Source organism: Camellia sinensis, chromosome 3 (assembly GCF_055761805.1).
Source record: "Camellia sinensis isolate YWXY chromosome 3, ASM5576180v1, whole genome shotgun sequence".
Lineage (NCBI taxonomy): Eukaryota > Viridiplantae > Streptophyta > Magnoliopsida > Ericales > Theaceae > Camellia > Camellia sinensis.
This window is the reverse complement of record NC_138963.1, coordinates 214,633,163-214,655,061: the sequence shown is the minus strand read 5'-3', so window position 1 is coordinate 214,655,061 and position 21,899 is coordinate 214,633,163. Positions and strand designations below refer to the sequence as shown.

Genomic DNA, 21,899 nt, shown 5'->3' with positions numbered 1-21,899 from the left:
GATACTTGGTGATGCTGACGATAAGCCACACTTAAAAATCAAAAAATTAAAAAAAAAAATATGATTTGTGATTCATGTAATTATTTAGTAATCTCAAATCATCATGTGACAAAAAAAAATTTAGTGTTTTTAATCAATTACGGAATGAAAAATTTTACAAGTAAAATATGCTAAATCACTTTTGTTTAAGTAATTAAAAATAAAAAATAATTTATTTAATGTGTACTGTAATTTTTTATTTATCAAAAATATGATAAAAACAATGTCATATTTAAGCAATATCTAATAATTTTGGTCCGGTGGAATCAGTATGATTGAATCAGTATAACTTATAAGAGGGCACTGAGATTGAAAGTGGAAACACGAATGAATGTAATGCATGACCTCAAAGCCTGTCGGCCAGCGAAAACACACTCCACTCTGATCCTCTACTAACCGTACACGTGGCCCTCCTATTCACTGCACAATGCTGAGATGTTGGAGTGTTCATCATGATCTTAGCAATTCTTGATATTTATATTTAGATTTAAATAAATGTATGTATGTATGTTCTATGATACATTGCATTCAGCCAAGAGCAAGAGTTTTGAACAACCAAAAAAATGCGGCAGCTGGTTCTGCTTCAAGATTCATCAACATGGCTTAGTAGTTGTTTTTACACAATGATCTATGCAATCTTGTTATGGTTGATATTTCAAATAATAGCAAAGATCTTCTTATGGCATAGTACTAGTCCTCCAGAATCAACGGTTCAGATTCCACCAGGCAATCGAGGATTGCCATTGATAGGAGAAACCTTGCAGTTTATGGCTGCCATCAATAGTAGCAAGGGCTTCTATGACTTTGTAGAGGTTCGCAGACTTAGGTAATGAGTTCCATTTATTTTCTTTTAGGTTCGTGTTCAAACTTTTCAAATCTTTGATCAACTAGATCATTTTGTTAGAACTCGACTTGAGCTCGAGTTCGACTTAGCTCATTTGTAACTCTTTTTTTTTTTTTTTTTTAAATTTGATTCATATATAAGATATTATAATAAAACTCAATTAATTACAATCTTAGTAATGGAAATCAAATACAACATATAATCAATATGAAAAGAAACTCCTAAAGTAGGAATAAGACACACACAAGTGCAAAGATTCGAACCACTAATCTCCTAGCGAGAGATGTATGAATTATAGCCTATAATTTATAGTCCAAACCTTAAAAGATCAAATTAGAGCACTATAATTGCTGGTTTAGCTCACTTTACCAAAATTTTGAACACCTGGCCCACTCCACCAAAATTAATCAAAAAATATCTTACTTTATAGAATTAATAATAAAATATTATCCAAAGATTTAAAAATATGAAAATTTGTAGAGAACAATTGTAAAAGTCAATGTATTTATAAATATTTTTGTCAAAATAATTATTAATAATTTAATAATATAGATGAAAAACATTACTAGATGTGATTTATTTTCTACAGAACTTGTAATTGTAAAATTTTAAAATAAAAAATTCTAGAGTTGACGCCACTGAGTGATACTGAATTTTGTTTGTAGCAGGTATGGGAAGTGCTTCAAAACCAATATATTTGGAGAGACACATGTATTTGTTTCGAGCACTGAATCAGCAAAGACAATACTAAACAATGAATTGGGAAGATTCACCAAGAGATACATAAGGTCGGTTGCAGAGGTAGTTGGAGATCAAAGTTTGCTCTGTGCTCCCCAACAACAACACAAGTTCATCCGCAACCGCCTTTCCAATTTGTTCTCTAAAAGTTCTCTCACGCATTTTGTCAAACAGTTTGATCAACTAATTATAAATCAACTTACTGGCTGGGAACGTCAAGGCACTGTAGTGGTACTGGACCAAGCCCTCAAGGTAGGTTAAATAAACAAAAAAGGAGGCTTTCTTTGAGCCCCAAACATATATATATATATATATATATATATTTATAAAAGAAGGCTTTCTTTGGGCTCTGGGTGGGTTTTTTTGACCCATTGAAACAGTTGTGCGGGTTGGATTTTCCTCATCTCCTGGTTTTGGGGTGTTTGGTGCGGCTTATTTTGGTTAACTTAGGTACCGTTTGGTAACACTTACGTTTTCTGTTTATATTTACAAAAATTTTAAAAACTCAAATAAAGACTTGTTTGGTAAAATTTTTAATTTATAAATCAGTGGTCTCAGTTTATAAATTTGGCCAAAAAATAAAAACACAAAAAATGTGTTTTCATTTTGAGTTTTCAGTTTTTTTTTTTTTTTTACCACCCAACACTAGCCACCACCCGCTACAATTTTCCACCACCGTCTTCCGCCACCACCACCACCACCAACCCCCACCACCACTTGCCACCACCACCCACCACCCTCCACTACCATCCACCGCCCGCCACCACCACCATCCGCCACCTACTTGCCACTACCACTCACCACCCACACACCTGCCACCCACCCGCCACCCACCTGCCACCACCCACCACTACTACCACCACCTACCACCCGTCACCGTCACCCACCCACCACCACCACCACCCACCACCCGCCGCCACCACCAACACCACCACCCACTTGCTACCACCCATCACTTGCCACCGTCACCCACCCACCCACTATCACCACCCACCACCCGCCGCCACCACCACCACCCACTCGCTACCACCCACCACCCGCCACCGTCACCCACCCACCCACCACTACCACCCACTACCTACCTGCCACCACTACCGCCCATCCGCCACCCACCTGCCACCCGCTGCCACCACCACCACCACCTCCCCCCACTCGCTACCACCCACCACCCGCCATCGTCACCCACCCACCCACCACTACCACCACCACCACCCGCCATCGTCACCCACCCACCCACCACTACCACCACCACCACCCACCCGCCACCACCAGCTACCCACCACCTACCGTCATCACTTTCCACCACTGTCTTCCGCCGCCACTTGCCACCACTTGCTATTTCTCACTCTTTTTATATTTTTAAATTTTTTTAAACATTTTGTCAATTACCAAACGCATTTGCAATTTATGTTTTTCTAAAAATAAACAAAAAATAAACAAAAACCAGTTTATAAAATTTTTGTAAATATAAATTGAAAACGTAAACGTTACCAAACACATTATTGATTCTAGTTTTGAAAAAATTATTTTAGACTGTTTGGTTAAACTTATTTTAAACAGTTTCTAATTCTAATAATTTATTTTAACTCAAAAAGGTTAATTCTGATAAGCTGCTTACCCCTTGCTTCTGATTATCAGCTTTTGCTATGGACATATTAATTTAAGGTGATACTCTTAGATTTTTTTATTTTAAAAAAAAAAAAAGAAAAAGACCCAAATAGACTATGAATTATTATTATTATTATTATTATTATTATTATTATTATTATTATTATTATTATTACTATTATTTATGAGAAATGTAGACAAGTAGTGAATAGATTAAAGTCATAATTTATAATCTGTTAAATTATAATCTATAATATGTTTTAAAAACTATACCTATCCCTCCCTTTTCCCGAATATATTTGTTATTATTTTTTGTATATTTATTATAGGTATACATTATACAATATTTATTAAGATTTTTTTTTTTTTAAACACTTGTATCCCATTTAATCCATAACATATTCTTGTATTTTAATAAGTCTTATAATTTGGACATTTGATCTACTAAATTCTAATTCTCATATTTAAGGTATTATATGGACAATTTTATCCTTAAAAATATTTTTAAAACACTTGGCAATTTGGTAATGTGAATATTTATATATTACAGTATGAATATTCATATTACAGAACATTTATACTGTTAATGTGAGTATTATTATTTAATTATGTCACCCATAAGATTTATTAGGATATAAAAAAATAATTTAGATTAAGTGAAATATAAGTAGGTGAATAAAGATTTATGAATAAATGTCCATTTTTTAAATATAGTCACCCTATTTAGGTTTTAGTTTTTAAATATGATTTTTTAAGTTTTTGTGTTTTTATATGCATTAAAAAGTAAAATATTTATAATTTTTTTTTACAAAAATTCAATAAACTAAAAAAAAAAATGTATTGAATTTTTATATTTTGTATTTAGTAAAATTCACAAATATTTAACCTTTAGATACATCTAAAAAGAAAATAGATCTGATTAAATAAAAAAATATTACACTTAATACTCATTTTTAATTTTTTTAGACTAATTTTACACTTATCACATTTTTATACTACATTTAATATATCATCTTATGTGTTAACACTTGCGTTGGAGATGAAATGAGTGATGTGACCTATTACACCACACTAATGATGTGATGACAGATGAGGTCGTATTCTAAAAGTGGTATAACAAGGTGGTAAGTGTAGCATTACACTTTTTTTTTTACATATTTTAGTTTTCATAATTTATCAATTATTATCGCCAATATTTTATTATTTATTTATTTATTTTTGGCACCCTTATACTTGTTGGTGAAACCCATCATAATTAGTTTATTAAAAACTGTTATAATTAATTTGATTCCATTTTGTCAAGCTAAATGTGTTTGTGGTTTTGAATTTTTGTATGGTGTAAGTTTACCTTTGAGGCAATGTGCAAGATGTTGATGAGTTTGGAGGGAGAAGAAGAAGTAGAAATGTTGGGAAAAGATGTTGGTCTGGTTTGTAAGGCTATGCTAGCGTTCCCATTGAGGTTACCTTGGACTAGATTCCATAGAGGCCTCCAGGTAAATAAAAGCCCATCAATTCATCCATGCAGTCCTTATCTAATGGGCTTTCAAGCCCCAACTAAAAATACATGTACATGGTGATTAAAATATTCATTGTGTTATTTTGTTTTTGTTTTTTAAACTATTTTTTTAATTCCACCATTAAAAAGTTTTCAATTTCACCAAAAAAAAAAAAAAAACCAATTTCAGATGGTCATCTAAACTTATTAATTGAATAGTAATAAAATACTCCTATGATCTTTAAAGTACTAGTTTTGTGTTAATTTAATCTCCAAAGTTTTAAACCACCCATGTTTTTGCCTTTTATATCACAATATTTTGAAGAAAAAAATAAATTATAAAAATAAGGCCAAGTTTGGGTACTTCCAAAAAAGTCAAAAAGTCAAAAAGTTACTCAAAAAGTTAAAAAGTTAATACTATTCACCAAAAGTCAACAATTACGGCTGCACAACTCCCAATTTAAATTTTTCCTTACAAATCATTTTTTACAATTTTTTATTACACATTTTTCAATAAAAAGTCAAAAAGTTAACCCAAACATCCATATTTTCAACCTTAATTTTTTAGTCCAAAAAGTGCACTTTTTTAGTCTTCCCAAACTTGGCCTAAATTTTAGGGACAAAGTAGGGTTTATTGGCCTTTTCTTACATGGGCCCAGCCCAAAACTGCCAAAGAGAACTAGACAAATAGGTAGTGCCCATATTAATGGGCTGGATTTATTTATTTGCCCTTCCATTTTCTTTATTGTTGGGTGATTTTGAAGAAATTAGGACTCATGCATGGAGAGAACAAATAAATGAAACTTGGTTTCAGTGAATATATGATGAAATAAGAAAGAAAATGATGAATCAGGCAAGAGAAAGAATCATGGGCACACTGGATAAGATGATTAGTCAAAGAAGAAGAAACTTAGAAGAAGTAAATCATGATGATTTCCTCCAACACCTTCTCATGGAAGATGATGATAAAGCATATGATGATGAAGCCCAATCCCCATCACCATCACTATCTGATTTAGAGATTAAGGACAACATCTTAACCATGATTATTGCAGGTTAACTCTTAATTCATTTTTTTACACCCCCCTAATTAGCTGCCACTCCCATGTTATATTACTAGTAATTTGCTTATGACAACAACACCCCTGCATATGCTCATGCAGGTCAGGACACAACTGCTAGCGCAATTACATGGATGGTCAAGTATTTGGATGAAAATCAAGACGTCCTTCGCATACTTGAGGTAGTTACCACAATGAAGACATAGTTTTATGAAAACCAAAACTCATGGTTTGTTTATTGAACAGGCTGAGCAACTGTCCTTGGCAAAAAAATCTTCATCCGAGTCATTCCTTACGCTAGATGATCTTAATTACATGCCATACGCTTCTAAGGTATATATCCAAACAATGAATTTGAGATATGCTTGGTTTCGTGACAGAAGTCTAGTGTTGGGCATAGGCCCTGTTTGGTAGAGCTGTGAGAAAGTGCTTATACCTTGTACCTTAACAGTTTATAACTTATAATTATGAACACAAGTTGATTTTTGACTTATAAATTAAGCTTCTCCTCCCCCATTCAAAAAATAAGTTGATTTCTGACTTACAAAAAGTTATAAGCTGTATTGTTAAGCTAAACAAAACACATCAAAATAGCTTAAATTAAGCTGAAAGCTGAAATAAGCTGAAATTAAGCTGTACCAAACAGGACCATAGAATAGACTATGAGTGAAACATATTTAGTGGATTCATTTATAAATAAATAAATAAATAGTTACAAACAGATTGTTAAAGAATCGTTGAGGATGGCATCTGTAGTACCATGGCTCCCAAGATTAGCACTGCAGGACTGTGAGATTCATGGTTTGTTTTCTAATTAAACTCACATGATTGATAAAATTTACCTTACTTAAAATTTTCCCTGGAGTTCCAACTGTCTTTTGTGTGGGTGGGTGTGTCTCTGTCTGTTTTCAATTTTATTGTAGGATATAAGATCAAGAAAGGGTGGAACATTAATATTGATGCCAGATCAGTACACCTTGATCCTTCAGTTTACAATGATCCTAGCAAGTTCATTCCATCCAGGTTTGATGTAAGTTTTTTTTCATGCAATTGTTTTTTTTATTTTTTTTAATATTTATTATTACTGTATAAATATTTTTAAAAATGTTTTGATTATCTAATTTTAACAGGATGAATCGAAACCATATAGCTTCTTAGCATTTGGACAAGGAGGGAGGACATGTTTGGGGATGAATTTGGCTAGGGCTATGATGCTAGTTTTTCTCCACCGTCTTGTCACCACTTACAAGTGAGTTCTACATAATTGTCTGGCAATTGATATTAAAATCTGTGAAGAACAAAGAAAAATAAACTATATAGTAAGTAATTAACCAGCAAAACCATGACTTTGATGTGATCAGGTGGAAGGTGATTGACTCGGATTCAAGCATTGAGAAGTGGGCACTTTTCTCAAGATTAAAAAGCGGTTGCCCTATACACGTTATCCGTATTAAGTAGCTATAGAGTATATTATTACTCAAATTAATGGACATTGCATATATATATATATATATATAATAAAACTATAATTAGTGAGATCTTAAAAATGTAATTAGGCAGGTTTTACCAATCATATGAATTAGTAGTTGTTTGGGATGTACTATATAAGTGCATTTTTTTGACTTTTTGGTTTAAAAAATAGAGAAAAAAATATGCATTTTTGAGATAACGTTTTGACTGTTTATAAAAAGATGTATAATAAAATATTATAATAAAATCAAAATGACAATTTTATCCTTTTCACTTTTAACATTTTGACTTTTTGGATAGTTAAATTCAAAAGGCAAAACAATAATTTTGTCCTAATGACTTCCCCACCAGCTACTCTTAAATAATATAGATTTTTTAACTTTTTTAATAATTTTTTGATTTTTTTAATTTATCCCAAACAAGTTTGTATAAACGATATTTTATACCACATATGTATATATATTTGATGATTTAGTCAGTATTCGGGTTAGTTTGTGTAGGTAATATCTGGTACATGTCATTAAATTTGGAATGTATTAAAAGCATATGCATTGCCATTTAAAGCCTCCACTGAATTTAAATTTCCCCTGTAACATTCAACCATAATAAAAATGTGTTAATAGCACTAAAAAAGTATGATGACCCGGCAGTTGGCCGTCTTAGAGAACAACCAAACAAAGCGACAAAATTTCTTGATTAAATATTCAATGCAATTAATGAATTAAATTTGTTCTCATTATGACTATTTTTTTAATCATTTTATTTGTAATGAACTCACTATATATACAGTAATGCTACATACTCCAGTGGAGGTGGCCCCAGTGACCTCTCAGTGACACGTGTTGGCCTATCATTGGCTGAAAACAAAATAAAAAAAAGTAAAAAAAAAATTTTTTTTAGACCAATGGGAAGGGACTCCCAGCACCCCACTGGGGTCCGAAACTTTATCCCAATACATATCCGTGGGAGGTAAGAAAAAATATGGTGCATCAAGAAAAGATGGGGTCAATGTTGCCAAGAAGAAGAGATGAGTGCCCAAAGGGTAAAATATATACAATAGTATTGATAATTATTTTTTAAAAAAATTTAATCAAATAAAAAATTACACCAAAACCACCGTACGAAAAATTACTTAAAAAAACCTAGACACCAAATATATAAGTTGCCCAAGCAACATGTGTATGCTCTCTAGCTTTACAGTGGAGATTACTGGTTCCAAATCGATGGGTAGGGATGAGAATGAGTTTGTGTTTTTAGGAATTTGAGTGTGTAAGAAAAATAACATAACAGAAATAAATAAATTCGAACATATTTTTTACATTCAAATCAAATCCATAAATTATGTGAGTGAATCATGTGGCTCTATTGATCTCTTCAAACAATTTCTAGTAATAGAATAGAACTATTAGAGAACTACTCACATTTTTTACAGTACAAATGTTATTCTGTGTTTCTATAGAGAGAGACAGAAAAGAAAGTCTAGGATAGAGATTGAAACATATATTGATTACACATACGTACTCTTCCAAAAATATAATGCGCATATTATGTGGGAAAATTATAACCACCTACAACTCTATCTCCTTAAGAGATGAGATAGTGGGTCACATGCTCTTATCCCCATGATAAGTTGATTCAAATGAATCTCTCATAATAGGGTCTCTCACTAGGTCATGAGTCATACCACCATGAGTGACTCAATCGGATATGGGTTCTAAACCCAATCCAATTTCTAACATTTCCCACTTGAACATGCGTTGACATGACACCGCGCTTCTTTTATCTCAATCTATCTATCAAATACAATCATACTAGCCAATAGATCGTGCGACCGCTGAGAACACCTACATATGGGAGCTCTATATTAGAAACTTAAAAGAACCAGTATAGAGACATCAACTCGAAAATAAAAATAGTGTCTCATATACCCCGTCTCATTCAATTACGCCAGTCCAAAAACATCTCTAATCCCTCAAAAGAGCATGCTTGACCCTTTCAAATGTTGCAATATATTCGCACTCGATCCACCTCTCATATAGAGCGATGTGAGTTGCTGGCAATGAATATGCAATAGAGGTGTAATACTAAATGATCTTCATTTCGCCTTCATGCCATTTAGTTTAGGATTGACCGCTTTTCCAATGATGTCTTTTAAGGCTGAATCATACATGACGGCAAATAACATACCAAAGTAGAAGAACATCAGCACTTACCTTATAACGTAGTCAAAGGTCACAAAGGGTTCAAAAGTAAAAGTCATATCAATAATGACATGTAAGACTCATATGGTAAGGATCGGTCACCAAGCACATGTAATATGAATACATGCTACGGTGGAGTAACTCTTCCAAAGAGTGGCGTCATACTCGATACACCGTACAGATCTTATTCTAGTTGCTCTTAAGTGGACGAGTCGCTTTCTAGTGCCTAACCTGAATTCTCTATTTGTTTGCATTCTAAACGCCAAATGAGATCTCGCATCTAGCTAATCATAACAGGCAGATTATGGAAAATGGGTACTAACATCCATGTTTGGTCTTTAACACGATCTCATCTTGGCTGCAACCAAGACAACATACATAGCAAATAATTTTAAGCCTCTCTTGGCTCTAAATAAAATAATTCACTAGTCTTGTTATCCTTACTCGCTCCTAAGCGCCAAGGACGCTTACTTGTGTAAGTGAGTCAATCTTGCCTGCTGACATCATTATCTACCAATTATTATGACACAAACCATAATAATATCAATATCTCATAATCTCACAAAAACAAGCAATCAATTGAAAAACACAACCACATGTTACGCGATTCTAGTTTCCAAATATATGCCATGTCAGCACCTTTTGCGATAAGCATACACAACAGATTCCACCATGTTCACTTCACATAAAGTGGGTCAAGATCATTAGCTCTTTGAGCAATTACCTCTCTAAAGATATTTTGGTAACCAATTTGCGTTCATCCAGGGTGTGCCCGGCTAGTGCATTGAATCTTACAATGACCAAATTTATACACTATTAGTACAGTATCATATCCACAGTATAATGAGTAAGGTCAATGTTTAAACTACTCAATTGGCCATTTACAAAAGATAACACTCATCATGTCGAATACGCCCACATAGTGTACAACAAAAGATCAAGGAATATAGGTCATTTTTTTTTTCCAGAAACAATCTAAGGATTCACTCAATAATTGATACTCTAGCTTTTGCAGATAGGTAAGTCAATGGGTTTGCGATTTCGCATCTAGAATCATTCTAGGAAATTCCTTACATAAGTCATCAAAGACGAACTAAGAATTATCCCAGAACAATCCCTAAGGATCGTACATTCGAGCATATAAATTACATCACCCATGTTCATCATTGCTAAAATAGAGGACTACCAATCCTAGGTGACGACAACCTTATAAATTCCCGGCTTATAATGACTAAGTAACGAAAAACTTCTTTTAGACCATTAATCATGCCTCAGTGGTCTTCATCGATCATTGTTGGCCCATCATGGCTTGATTAAATCTAAGAACAACTGATTGGATAACTATTTTAGGTTGTAAAAGATTTATTGGAACTAACAATCCTTTGTGGCCCTAACTTTTCGCCATAAAAGCAAAAGATAAATTCCTACAGATCTACTTATCTAATTCTCCAATGAAAAGTTGGGTCACAATATCCACAAAGTAAAGTTTCAAACTCATGTCAATCATAGCCTAAGTCGAAGTAACCTCACTCCCTAAGAGGAAGTCTTTTCATAGTCAACACCTTTCTCAATGGTGCGAATTTTTGGTATCTAGTGAGCCCTCTGTCTAAAAAAATGACTATCCAAATCGTGTATAACTTTAGAACAATTTCGCGTCATAAATCCTCAAAGATTTCGTCTTCAAATACGCAACATTGATCCACTTTCTAAAGACTAGGGACTAGAGAGCCTTTGACACCATCCTAGGCTCTTTATTATTTTACGAAGCAATAATGAATGTTTCCTTCTCAATCACCCAATGATGACGCGGAAATTTTTCACATTCGCTATCACGTAACTAAAAATTTAGAGTATTCTTCTCTAATGGAGTGATCCACTAGGCACGTCGTTCCCACTATCCTTAGGATATTAGAAATTTCTTTTCATTCTCAACTAGGCTACATAAAGCACCATGCTTAGAATTCTCTATCATATAGAGTTCCAAAACTCTATTTACATTACCTATGCTAAGAAAACTTTATGTGACTAAATACAGATGCACTTTTGCGGCTTTCTAAGTTACTTGTGTCCAGCCATTGTGAACAAAGTTGCACATTCACATGAGAACAAGATGCCGCAAGGGAGTGGGTCAAAGAGGGCCTACTCAAACCATCTATGTCATATTCTCGACAATGTGATTAAGTACAATGGGCCACCGGTTCATGACTAATGTTATAAACTAATTCTAATCATCCTAATGTGTGAGTTCTCGAAGACAAGTGTAAAGGCTTAGGTCCAACTAGACAATGACTCATGACTAACTTACATTCACTAGATTATAAAAAAATGTCATGGAGATATCGAGTGCGCTTAAGTTGCAAATTTAACTAGTAAGTGCTAATCTCCTGTACCTTCAAGTCAATTTTATTCTCCATACACTTTTCTGCATCAAGTTGAAACATGACGATACTCCTTTTGCCATCTCAATTTCTCACTTCATAGTTAGTTGCTCCTAATTTTACTATCAATTATAAGGAGAAAATAGGCTACTAACCTATGATTTTTTTTGAAGCAACTTAAGCGCAAATTAGGCTAAAGAGTCTAATTCAACACAATGCTCTCACGAGTGATACGTCAAATTCTTAGAGTCATAAATTATTATGCTGTAACTTTTGCGCTTATAGATAAATGTCATTTAAAGGCGTTAGCCTAGCTAAAGAATCACACAAAGAAGCACCTCCTTATGTCTTATACTCAAATGTGGAAACAGTAAGTGTCCAGACTTAGACAAGTAGACAGTGTTAATAGATTTTGTAACCACTAGGCGCTAATCTTTTCAGTTAGTGTCAATAGATTTTGCAACTTCTAAGTGTTAATCTTTTAATTTTAAGTGACACTTCAGCACACACAATCATAGTGCATGAAATTTTGTTCCATTCACTCACATCAGTTGAGTAGAGAGCAAAACACTACTCATACTGGCTACTCATCTTACACTTAATGACTAACTCATTTAAGCTCGCATTTCTTGGATGGCGTGACTTTTAGATATTACTTCATCTAATCATGCAACATTATTGTAAGTCAAATTACAAAGTTAATCTGCACAGCTCAATAGTCAAGATCACATCTAGATCTTTTAAGAGCTTATTAATTTCACAACTTCAAACTCGCCAATCAAAACTATTTAGCATACCGTTAATCATAGCTCACACATCAGTTTTTATTATGCCAAAAAAGGCAACAAAAACATGGCAACATAGTTCAATTAAGGCCTAACCTAAAGTCTCCAAGACTTTCTGCCCATCTAAAGAATAGGATTACATTGTTCACATTTGAATATCTGTACTAAATCTAAGTCAACCAAATTAACTTCCATACGCTAAGTCAATTAGAGGGGAAAAAATGTGCATTGCGATTAATTTGATTAATATATTACAATATAATTTTGCCGCATAAATAGTGACAATATTAGACAACTCGCAAGATCAAAAATCCGCTATACTCGTAATCATCTCTTGCGCCACAAGTAACAATTATCCAAAATTTAACTTAATTCATACACAAAATATTAATTTTGCGAGTAAATCTACAAAGATTTCTCTCAACCGAACAACCTCCCACTAACTATGACATGTCTAAAGCATGATAAAGTATTTAACTCCACATGATAACATCTCAATATAATTTATAAAAGAAAACATGTTAGAATATTTAATTATGGAATTAAAATTCACCAATATAAATAAATCATGTTATTTAAAATAACAACATATTACAAGTTCTAATTATTTAAAAGAACTTAACATGATGTATACATTATTTAAATAATGCCATAATATATTTCTATAATTTCTACAATTTCTGAAATTTTCTACAATTACAAGTAATTAATAATTTCATAGAAAATCAGAAATAAATATTACAGAATCTGAAAAAATACAAAAAGCATACCAATAAATAAAATTACATAGCAGTAGTCTACTATAAACAATTGAAGTCCAAAATCCAAATCATACTCCTTCAAGAGCGATTGAGCAATTTAACATAAAAATATTAAATTATTTATTGATGAAAAATATTTTATTTTTCAAAAAATTATGAAACTTTAACATGTTGAAAAATGAATTACGAGTCCAATGGTATAAGCCATGCTTAAATAAAAATTATAACGAATAATATAGAAACAATTAAAGTAGTTTTTAAATTAAAAACAAACAAATAGAGCCTTAATAGTCACATCACTTACACCAGCGCTTACCTCAGCAAACGACGTTAGCAACATGGTACTATCTGACTCGATTTTTCGAGAGGAATCTAATGGTGGTCTTAGTTTTTTATTTTGACAAATTTAAAATAAGGAGTGTGATCCACACTTCTCTAGTGAGAGTGGGAGTGCCGATTTTTTGCACTTCATCTTTTACAATGAACCACCAAAAATATAAAAATGAACCCAAATTAGGATTTATGATTTCTCTCAATCCGTAAGTCAGAATCAGATCGATAATATACTATTTTAAAGGACTCGAAACAAGGATTCCAAATATATAATTTTCATAACATGAAAATGAAGCATGTAAAAACAACATGCAGTCAAAGTTACGAAAATCAAATATAAATCTCTCTTTTTTCAAAATTCGACTGTCCAATTTCTACAAAATTTCGTAGATATGATCTAAAAATATGGATTACAACATATATAAAATTTAGGACGATTAGAGATGGTTAAAAAAATATCAATTTTTATGCACAAATCATATATATACATATATTCATGCATAAATAATACAAAAACACCCAATAATGAACTAATATCAATGTAGGAAAAATAATACAGTGAAAATAAACATGTTCGAACATACCTTTTACGCTCAAATCGAATCCATGGATCATATGGGTGAATCACGTGTCTCTATTGATGTTTTCGAACAATTCCGAACAGTGGAGTAGAACTAGTACCTGCACTCTTTACATTACAAAGGATATTTTGTGTTTCCATGGAGAGAGAAAGAAGAGAGAGTTTAGGAGAGAAAGAGAGAGAGAAACATATATTGATTACACATACGGTTAAAATCTTATTCTCCCAAAATATAATATGTATATTATGTTGGAGAATTATAATCACCCACAACTCTATATCTTTAAGAGATGAGTAGTGGGTTATATGCTCTTATTCCCAAGATAAGCTGATTCAAAGTGAATCTCTTCTAACAGGGTCTCTCAATAGATCATAAGTCATGCCACTATAATCGACCTAATCGGGTATGTGTTTTAAACCCAACCCAATTTTTAACATTATGTGAATTTTTAATTTAAATTTTTTTTATTATAATAAATTCATACTTATTTTAATTTTGATATTTTTAACTTATCTACCGCATACTTGTTCATATCCCAATTTTCAACAATATTTTTTTGTTAGAATCAAATTTAAACAAATGCAATTAAATCAAGTAATTGTACTAACCATATATGTAGATATTTTTCATCCATTTTTTTAAAAATAAATGTGATAAAATAAAAAATATTACAATTATTAAATTGAACTAATTTTTTTTTCATGATATATACTGAGAAAATAAATGATTTTGATCATCAAAACAAAACCTGTTATCCCATCAATAAGTCCAACCATAAATAAATAGTGTACGAGCACGAAATAATTCTTCTTGTATAATCCTGTTGATCAAGTTTGCACTCCTCCAAACAATATTGCTTTGCCACCTGAAAACACAAATGTGAGCTAGCCGGCGGGTGTGTACCGGAAACCCCTCCGATGCCTAAGTCAGCAACTAGACAATAGACAATAAGCTCTGTGTATTCTAGAGTAAGAATTGAGATACCTGTACATAGGTCTGATCATGAGTTTTTATAGACTTTACTTATCACAATCCTAGAAGGATTCCAACTCTCCCTATGAGAGTTCTCCTAGGAATCACACACCCTACTCACTACCAACCAAGTGAGATAGTTTACACAATCCCAGTAGGACTCTAACTCTCCTTAGCAGAGTCCTACTAGGAGTCTCATCACTGCAAGCCAAGTGAGATGGCTGAACCTTTTATCTTGGTTATACATTTCTGCCCGAACTGATTTATCTCGGTCCCCTACCCTTCGGACCGTGTGATCGAAAGCCGATCTAACGGATGCCACCCTGCCGAGCTATACACAGCTTGGCCCTCGCCATTGATGTTACCTCCTTTTAATAAGCTGTCGCAACCACACTGAGCTAAGTTACCTCGGTCACACGCTTAAGTATGATGTAGATTGCGCCCGACCGAGTTATACCAAGACCGACCGAGCTATACCAAGCCCGACATCCTTTCTCACCAATACCTCGGCTAACCACCAGGCCCACTTATTTCGGCTAACATCTTTACCTCGGCTAACATTGCGGTCAGCCAAGTTACATCGGCTCTGTGATACTTTAAGCACTACTACCAGTCTTGACTTTGAGATGACGCCCTGCAGAGCTATCGTTTAGCTCGGTCCTCTTTCTACCGATACCTCGGTCCATAGTTCGGCCCAAACCCAAAATATGAGATGTCTTCTTGGCCTAAGACCGAGCTACACCAGCCCTTATCTCTACACATTACGCGGCCCAACTCCCAAAGAAGACTCTTCCTAGCTCGACCCAATTTGTTTGCAAATTATCCTCTCAAATAGAATATGAATTTGTTAAAATTGAAGGTCTCAACTTCATGGTAAAGTTGACTCATTATAGGACTAACTTGAATTTACTTTGGTGACCTAAACTATTCATCTCATATAATCAACTCATAAAATTATACATGCAAAAAATTAAGTTAATCCAATGTCGATTGTCAAACCATTAGATCATTTTTTTCAATACGGTATACATGTTTTTAATAGGGGGATTTGGTGATAGCCCCCTCACTATCTAATTTGTCTTTCAAAAGGACAAGAATTATATAAGTACTTTCAAAACCCCCTAATATTTTAAAATTTGTTTATTTTACTATAATACCCTCATATCTATCAGCTCTCCTATTAAGCCATCTTCACTGTGTATTTCAGAGTAAAATTTTACTCTGTATGAAAGTAAAATTTTACTCTGAATAAGAGTAAAATGTTACACTCTGAAACTAAAATAAAATTTTACTCTGTATAAAAGTAAAATTTTACTCTGAATAAGAGTAAAATTTTACACTCTAAAACTAAAAGTAAAATTTTACTCTGTATAAAAGTAAAATTTTACCCTGAATAAGAGTAAAATGTTACACTCTGAAACTAAATTAAAATTTTACTCTGTATAAAAGTAAAATTTTACTCTGAAACTAAAAGTAAAATTTTACTCTGCATAAAAGTAAAATTTTACTCAGTATAAAAGTAAAATTTTACTCTGGTTCTGTCAAATGAAAAAAACAGAGCAATAGAACCAGAGTAAAATTTTACTCTGGTTCTATCAAATGAAATTAGATCATTCACAACTATTATTCTTCTGTTTCTTCACAGTTACTTGCCTCTTTCGTATCACCTTTTTCGCTTCTCTGTTATCTATTACATATACACAATCCATATTGCTCACTTACGACACAAAAATTTATCAAAATCAAAAACAATTTTACAACAAAAAGTTGAGAGAACATAGTAACAACTCATCAATAGATCAATTTAAGAACTTAACAACACTATCCAAATGAAAAATCTCTCTCTCTCTTTCTCACACACACACACACAAACACACACACACATATATATATATATATGAAAAATCTGAAGAACTGTGTTCAAATATGAAAATTTTGAACAGTTGCGCGATTCGTCTCTGTACTCTTTCACAATTCGAATTCTTTGTCGAAAACTTGATGTAACAGGTCTCTCTTCTACTAAAAAATCATTCAAATCTCCGATCTTAAAGACTTAAAACATATATGTATCAGTGCGATTTGCAGGAACTGTGTTTGATCAATGGTTGCTGATGAGGGATTCGCCGATTCTACAATGGTTCACGTAGGTCGATCTCGGGAGATTAGAGATCGGAATCGTTCATGGTGCACAGATTTGAGTTGAAACCCTATGTCGAAAGAGGGAAGAGAAGCTTGCGGAGGCTCTGGAGGATGATGAAGTCATGGAGAGGTAACAGTCGAGGACGGAGTTGACGGAGTGGTTGCCGAAGGCGAAGGTGTTGCTGGCGTTGGAAAAGGTGATGACGGCGGCTTCGGTGCCGCACAAGTTACAGAGCTCGCCGCTCTTCTTGAAGAGGCCATCTATGGAAAGGAAGAGAGTGGGGAAGAGAGTGGGTATAATAGTCATATAAAATATTTAAATAATAAATTTGTCATTTATGCAAGACTTTATAATTATGAGGGGTTTAGAAAGTATAATTTTTTTCTTAGTCCTTTTAACAATGAAAGGAAGGTAAAGGGGGTTTATAGCCAAATTTCCCTTTTTAATAATGAACTGTTCATTTGTTATAATGCACATGTGATTTGATCATGTAATTAGTTATATTTGATCAATCTAACATTTTGCATGCATGTTCTTCTTACTTTGTCATATAAGATAAGAGGTTCACATCATTAAGATAAGTACAAAGTAATCTCACAATGTGCCAACCAAACAAGTTTATTTTCACATATAAAATTCCTTTTAATTTATTTTTCAAATCACAATTTGACAATCCAAAACCCAAAAACCTATTTGGTTTTGGAATTTCAAACCTCTATATTCAATTCAATCATTTGAATTTTTTTTTTCAAAACTCATAACCAAACAAGTTTTAAATTTTCAACATTTTTTTTCAGGACTCATAACCAAACAAGTTTTAAATTTGGCTTTATTTGTTTCGTGTTTTGAGATATTATTTTAAAAATAATTTTCTGGAGAGAGTTTAAAAAATTTGAAAATTTGTTTAATTGTATATTTTGAAAATAGTTTTGGAGTTTTAGAGTTTGAGATGATTTGATATTTTTTTTATATTTAAATAGATGAGTGTGAGAGAAAAAGTAAATAAGAAAGAGAGAGTAGAGAGAAAAAAATGATTGATTGATGTGTAATAGAAAAAAAAAATACTTTTGAAATATTTTTCTAAATATTAGCCAAATAATTTGATATTATATATATATATATATATATATGGCCGATCTAAAAAATATACGTACACAATAGATAAACAAAATGTGAAGAAATGAAAAACAAATGTAATAAATATGAAACGTTTTAAATGTATGTAGATTGAGTGGACATAAAATTAGAAAAGTAGTTTTAAAATTTTAAAAACATTCTTACGAATACATATGAAATAACTCTACTCTATAGATTATGTTAGGCCTATTTACAAAGTACATTTAGATTAGGTATATAAAAGAAGTACACAAAATAAAAATAAAAATAAAAATAAAATTGACTATAATATTGTAAAAAGTTGACCTCATATGTAAAACAAATAAACAAAATTGATTATAATATTATAAAAAGTTTTGATTACAAGACAAAAAATCACAAGATCTAAAAAATCTCTAATTAAAATCAGTTTTGAAAAAACTTAACTAAACAAGTTTTTAATTTTTAAATTTCTAAAAATTATTTCAAATATACCACTTAAAAAATAATTTTAAAATTTATAACAAAATAAATTTTAAAATTTTAAAACTCTTATCAAAAATTTATTTTTTAAAATAAATTTTAAAACAAAACCAAACAGAGTTATGTGCAGTGGGGGTGGGGGAGGGAGATCCTCCAAGTCACAATCGAGAAGAGATCGAAGATTCCTACAATAAAAGAAGCTCGTCGCACAGAAATTGAAGATGCTCAAGGTCGGCTAAGACAAATTATAGCCTAGCAACAAGTTAAAATAAGATTTTTTATAATTGTTTAATGTCAGTAAAAATATAATTTAAAAGCTATTTTTTAGGATTTTAATATATAAAATTACCAATTAAATCATGTTTTGTTAATATGTATTTTTGAATTAATAATACTAGTTTATCACCCGTGCTATGCACGGGATAATTATAGATAATTATATTTATTTTAGATTTTTTTAATATATAGATTATGTTTTTTAAGATTTTTTACAAAAATAATTTAACAATCTTATCATTAACCATAGTGTATGAGAAAAGTTGAAAAGGATATTGTAGTAACTATACACAAATTGTATGTATAATTATTTGTATGAGGGGATTTTAAATGCTGATCAGGGGATTTTAACCAAATCAATAAATGCAGGCATGTGGAAAGACATGTGAATTGAAAAAAGTTAATAAATATTTTGACCAAATCAATAAATGCTGAGTTTTTTTTTTAATAAAAAATTTAGAAAATTCATATTGGGATATAGAAGCTCCCACAGACCTTGGGGTTAAAAATTGATTTTTGCTTAATATATAGTATAGATTTAGATAGATGTGTTGGACTTTTCAAGGAATTTTTTTTATGCTTGTTCTTAATGTATTAAAGTGTTATTATGAGGGATAATAATCATATGTGTTGGGACTTTTCAAGGAATTTATATGTGTTGAATTTCAAAGAATTTTTTTTATACTTGTTCTTAATGCATTAAAGTGTTATTATGAGTGTAAGACTTGGGAGTTGGGAGAAGTTAATAAATGCTAAGATTTTTTTTTTTTAAAATCAAAAAATCAGGAAATTTAGATTAGGAGATTGGAGCTCTCACAAGACTTTGGGTTAAAAACCCCATTTTGCTTAATATATCGTATAGATAGATTGATAGATAGATAGATATATCTTTTTATTTTTATTTTAATTTTTGTGTGGTTTCCATTTTGGTTTTTTTTTTTTTCAATTTATTTAAAATGGAGTTGTGGGTATCTTTTTTTAAAAAATTTAATTTATCTGTGGTTTTCATTTGTTTTTAATTATTATTATTTAGGTAAGTTATGATGTGAGTTAGATATGTGATAGACATGCGAGTTTTATTGATTTAAAGTTTATTTATATAAACTTTAAAGATTGTTTTTTTAGTTTTTTTTGTTTTTTTTGTTATGTTATAATATAATATATAAAATATAGGTAGATATCTACAGCTTTAATAAAAAATATTATCTGATTTTTTGGAGAAGAGAAAATGAATGCAAGTTTTAATTTTTTTTTTGAAAATTTGTGAGAGAGATTAGGAGGGAGAGATTATGAAATATTTTTGTTATTAAATAAATAAATCAGTCAATAGTTTTTTTAATCTATTTTGTAAATTAAAAATCAATAATTTTGAAAATTTGATTAATTTGTCCCATTAAGTGATTTAAAATTTTGATAGATATACATAAAAAAAAATACATAATTATATTATTAAATCATCATTCAAATTTAGATGTTATATCTTTTTGAGATCTATAGCTAAATTCTTATATTTTTTTTTTAATTTTTGTGTGTAACCATAGTGTATGGAAGAAATTGAAAAGGGTGTTGCAATAATTATGAGAGAAGTCAAAAGGGATTGTGGGTTGAGAGAAATCAATAAATGCTGAGGTTGGGTTGGGAGAAGTCAATAAATGCTGAGTTTTTTTTTTTAAATCAAAAAATTAGAAAATTAGGATTAGGAGATTGGAGCTCCCACAGGCTTTGGGGTTAAAAACTCCCTTTTGCTTAATATATAGTATAGATAGTTAATCTACTAGCCTCGTTTAAAAATATATTATTTTAATAATTTTTTAATTTTTTAACTAAAATATGAGATAAAAAAATTAATCAATGTATTTAGTTTCAATTTTCTAAATTTAGTTTTTAATTTTTTTTTTATGTTTTTCTTTTTCCATGTTTTTTGTTTTTAATAAATATTTTTAAAATTTTAAGTAATTTTTTTTAAAACTTTTTTAAATACGCCTTAGTTAGATGTATTTAAATAGTAAAATATTAAAAAAAATTAATAAACACAAAAAAATATGAAAGTTTTAATGAAATTTCGTTTATATATATATATATATATATATATATTTGGTATTTAGTGAATTTTTAAAATTTTTTTTATAAATATTATACTTTTTAAATATATTTATATTAGGTGTATCTAAAAATTAAAAAAAATGCATAAAATATTTTAAAAATTCAATGAAAACAAAAAAAAAAAAAATTGCGGAAAACGAAAAAATAAAATTTTTCAAAAAGTGAACTTTGAAAATAGAAACCAAACAAAGTGTTTGGGATGACTTTTTGATTTTTTATGTAAAGGTGTGCAAAAAATAGAGAGAAAAATAAATTTTTAATTTTTTAATGTAGATTGTTGACTTTTTAATTTTTTTAATAATTTTTTGATTTTTAAATTAAAAAATTGATTTGCCAAACGAGACCTCTTTTATAGTATATTGTTAACAATACATGCATTTAGAAAGGATCAAACTTTTTTTTTTTTTTTTTACATAGTTTAATTCTAAAAATTCTTCAAAAATTGTATTGTTTCATTATCAATCTTCTCATCAATCCCAAAACATTGAAAAAGAATAAAACAAAAATGTAATATTTTCTATTGTTACACGCAACAA

The 21,899-nt window shown here is 31.1% G+C and overlaps 1 protein-coding gene across 2 annotated transcripts; it reads left to right on the top strand.

Annotated features, from left to right (window-relative positions):
- Window positions 1-527: 527 nt before the first annotated feature.
- On the top strand, window positions 528-7,522 carry CYP722A1 (cytochrome P450, family 722, subfamily A, polypeptide 1). 2 transcript variants are annotated; one of them, XM_028232146.2, is made up of 10 exons: window positions 528-865; window positions 1,552-1,873; window positions 4,573-4,722; window positions 5,578-5,779; window positions 5,888-5,967; window positions 6,032-6,118; window positions 6,508-6,586; window positions 6,709-6,815; window positions 6,916-7,034; window positions 7,147-7,522. In XM_028232146.2, exons 1-10 carry the CDS (start codon window positions 603-605, stop codon window positions 7,241-7,243), a joined length of 1,506 nt encoding a protein of 501 aa, XP_028087947.2. In that variant the 5' UTR covers window positions 528-602; the 3' UTR covers window positions 7,244-7,522. The 2 variants fall into 2 exon arrangements, with proteins under 2 accessions (XP_028087947.2, XP_082778351.1); XM_082922225.1 differs by lacking the exon at window positions 4,573-4,722 and having other exon boundaries at window positions 542-865.
- Window positions 7,523-21,899: the final 14,377 nt, after the last annotated feature.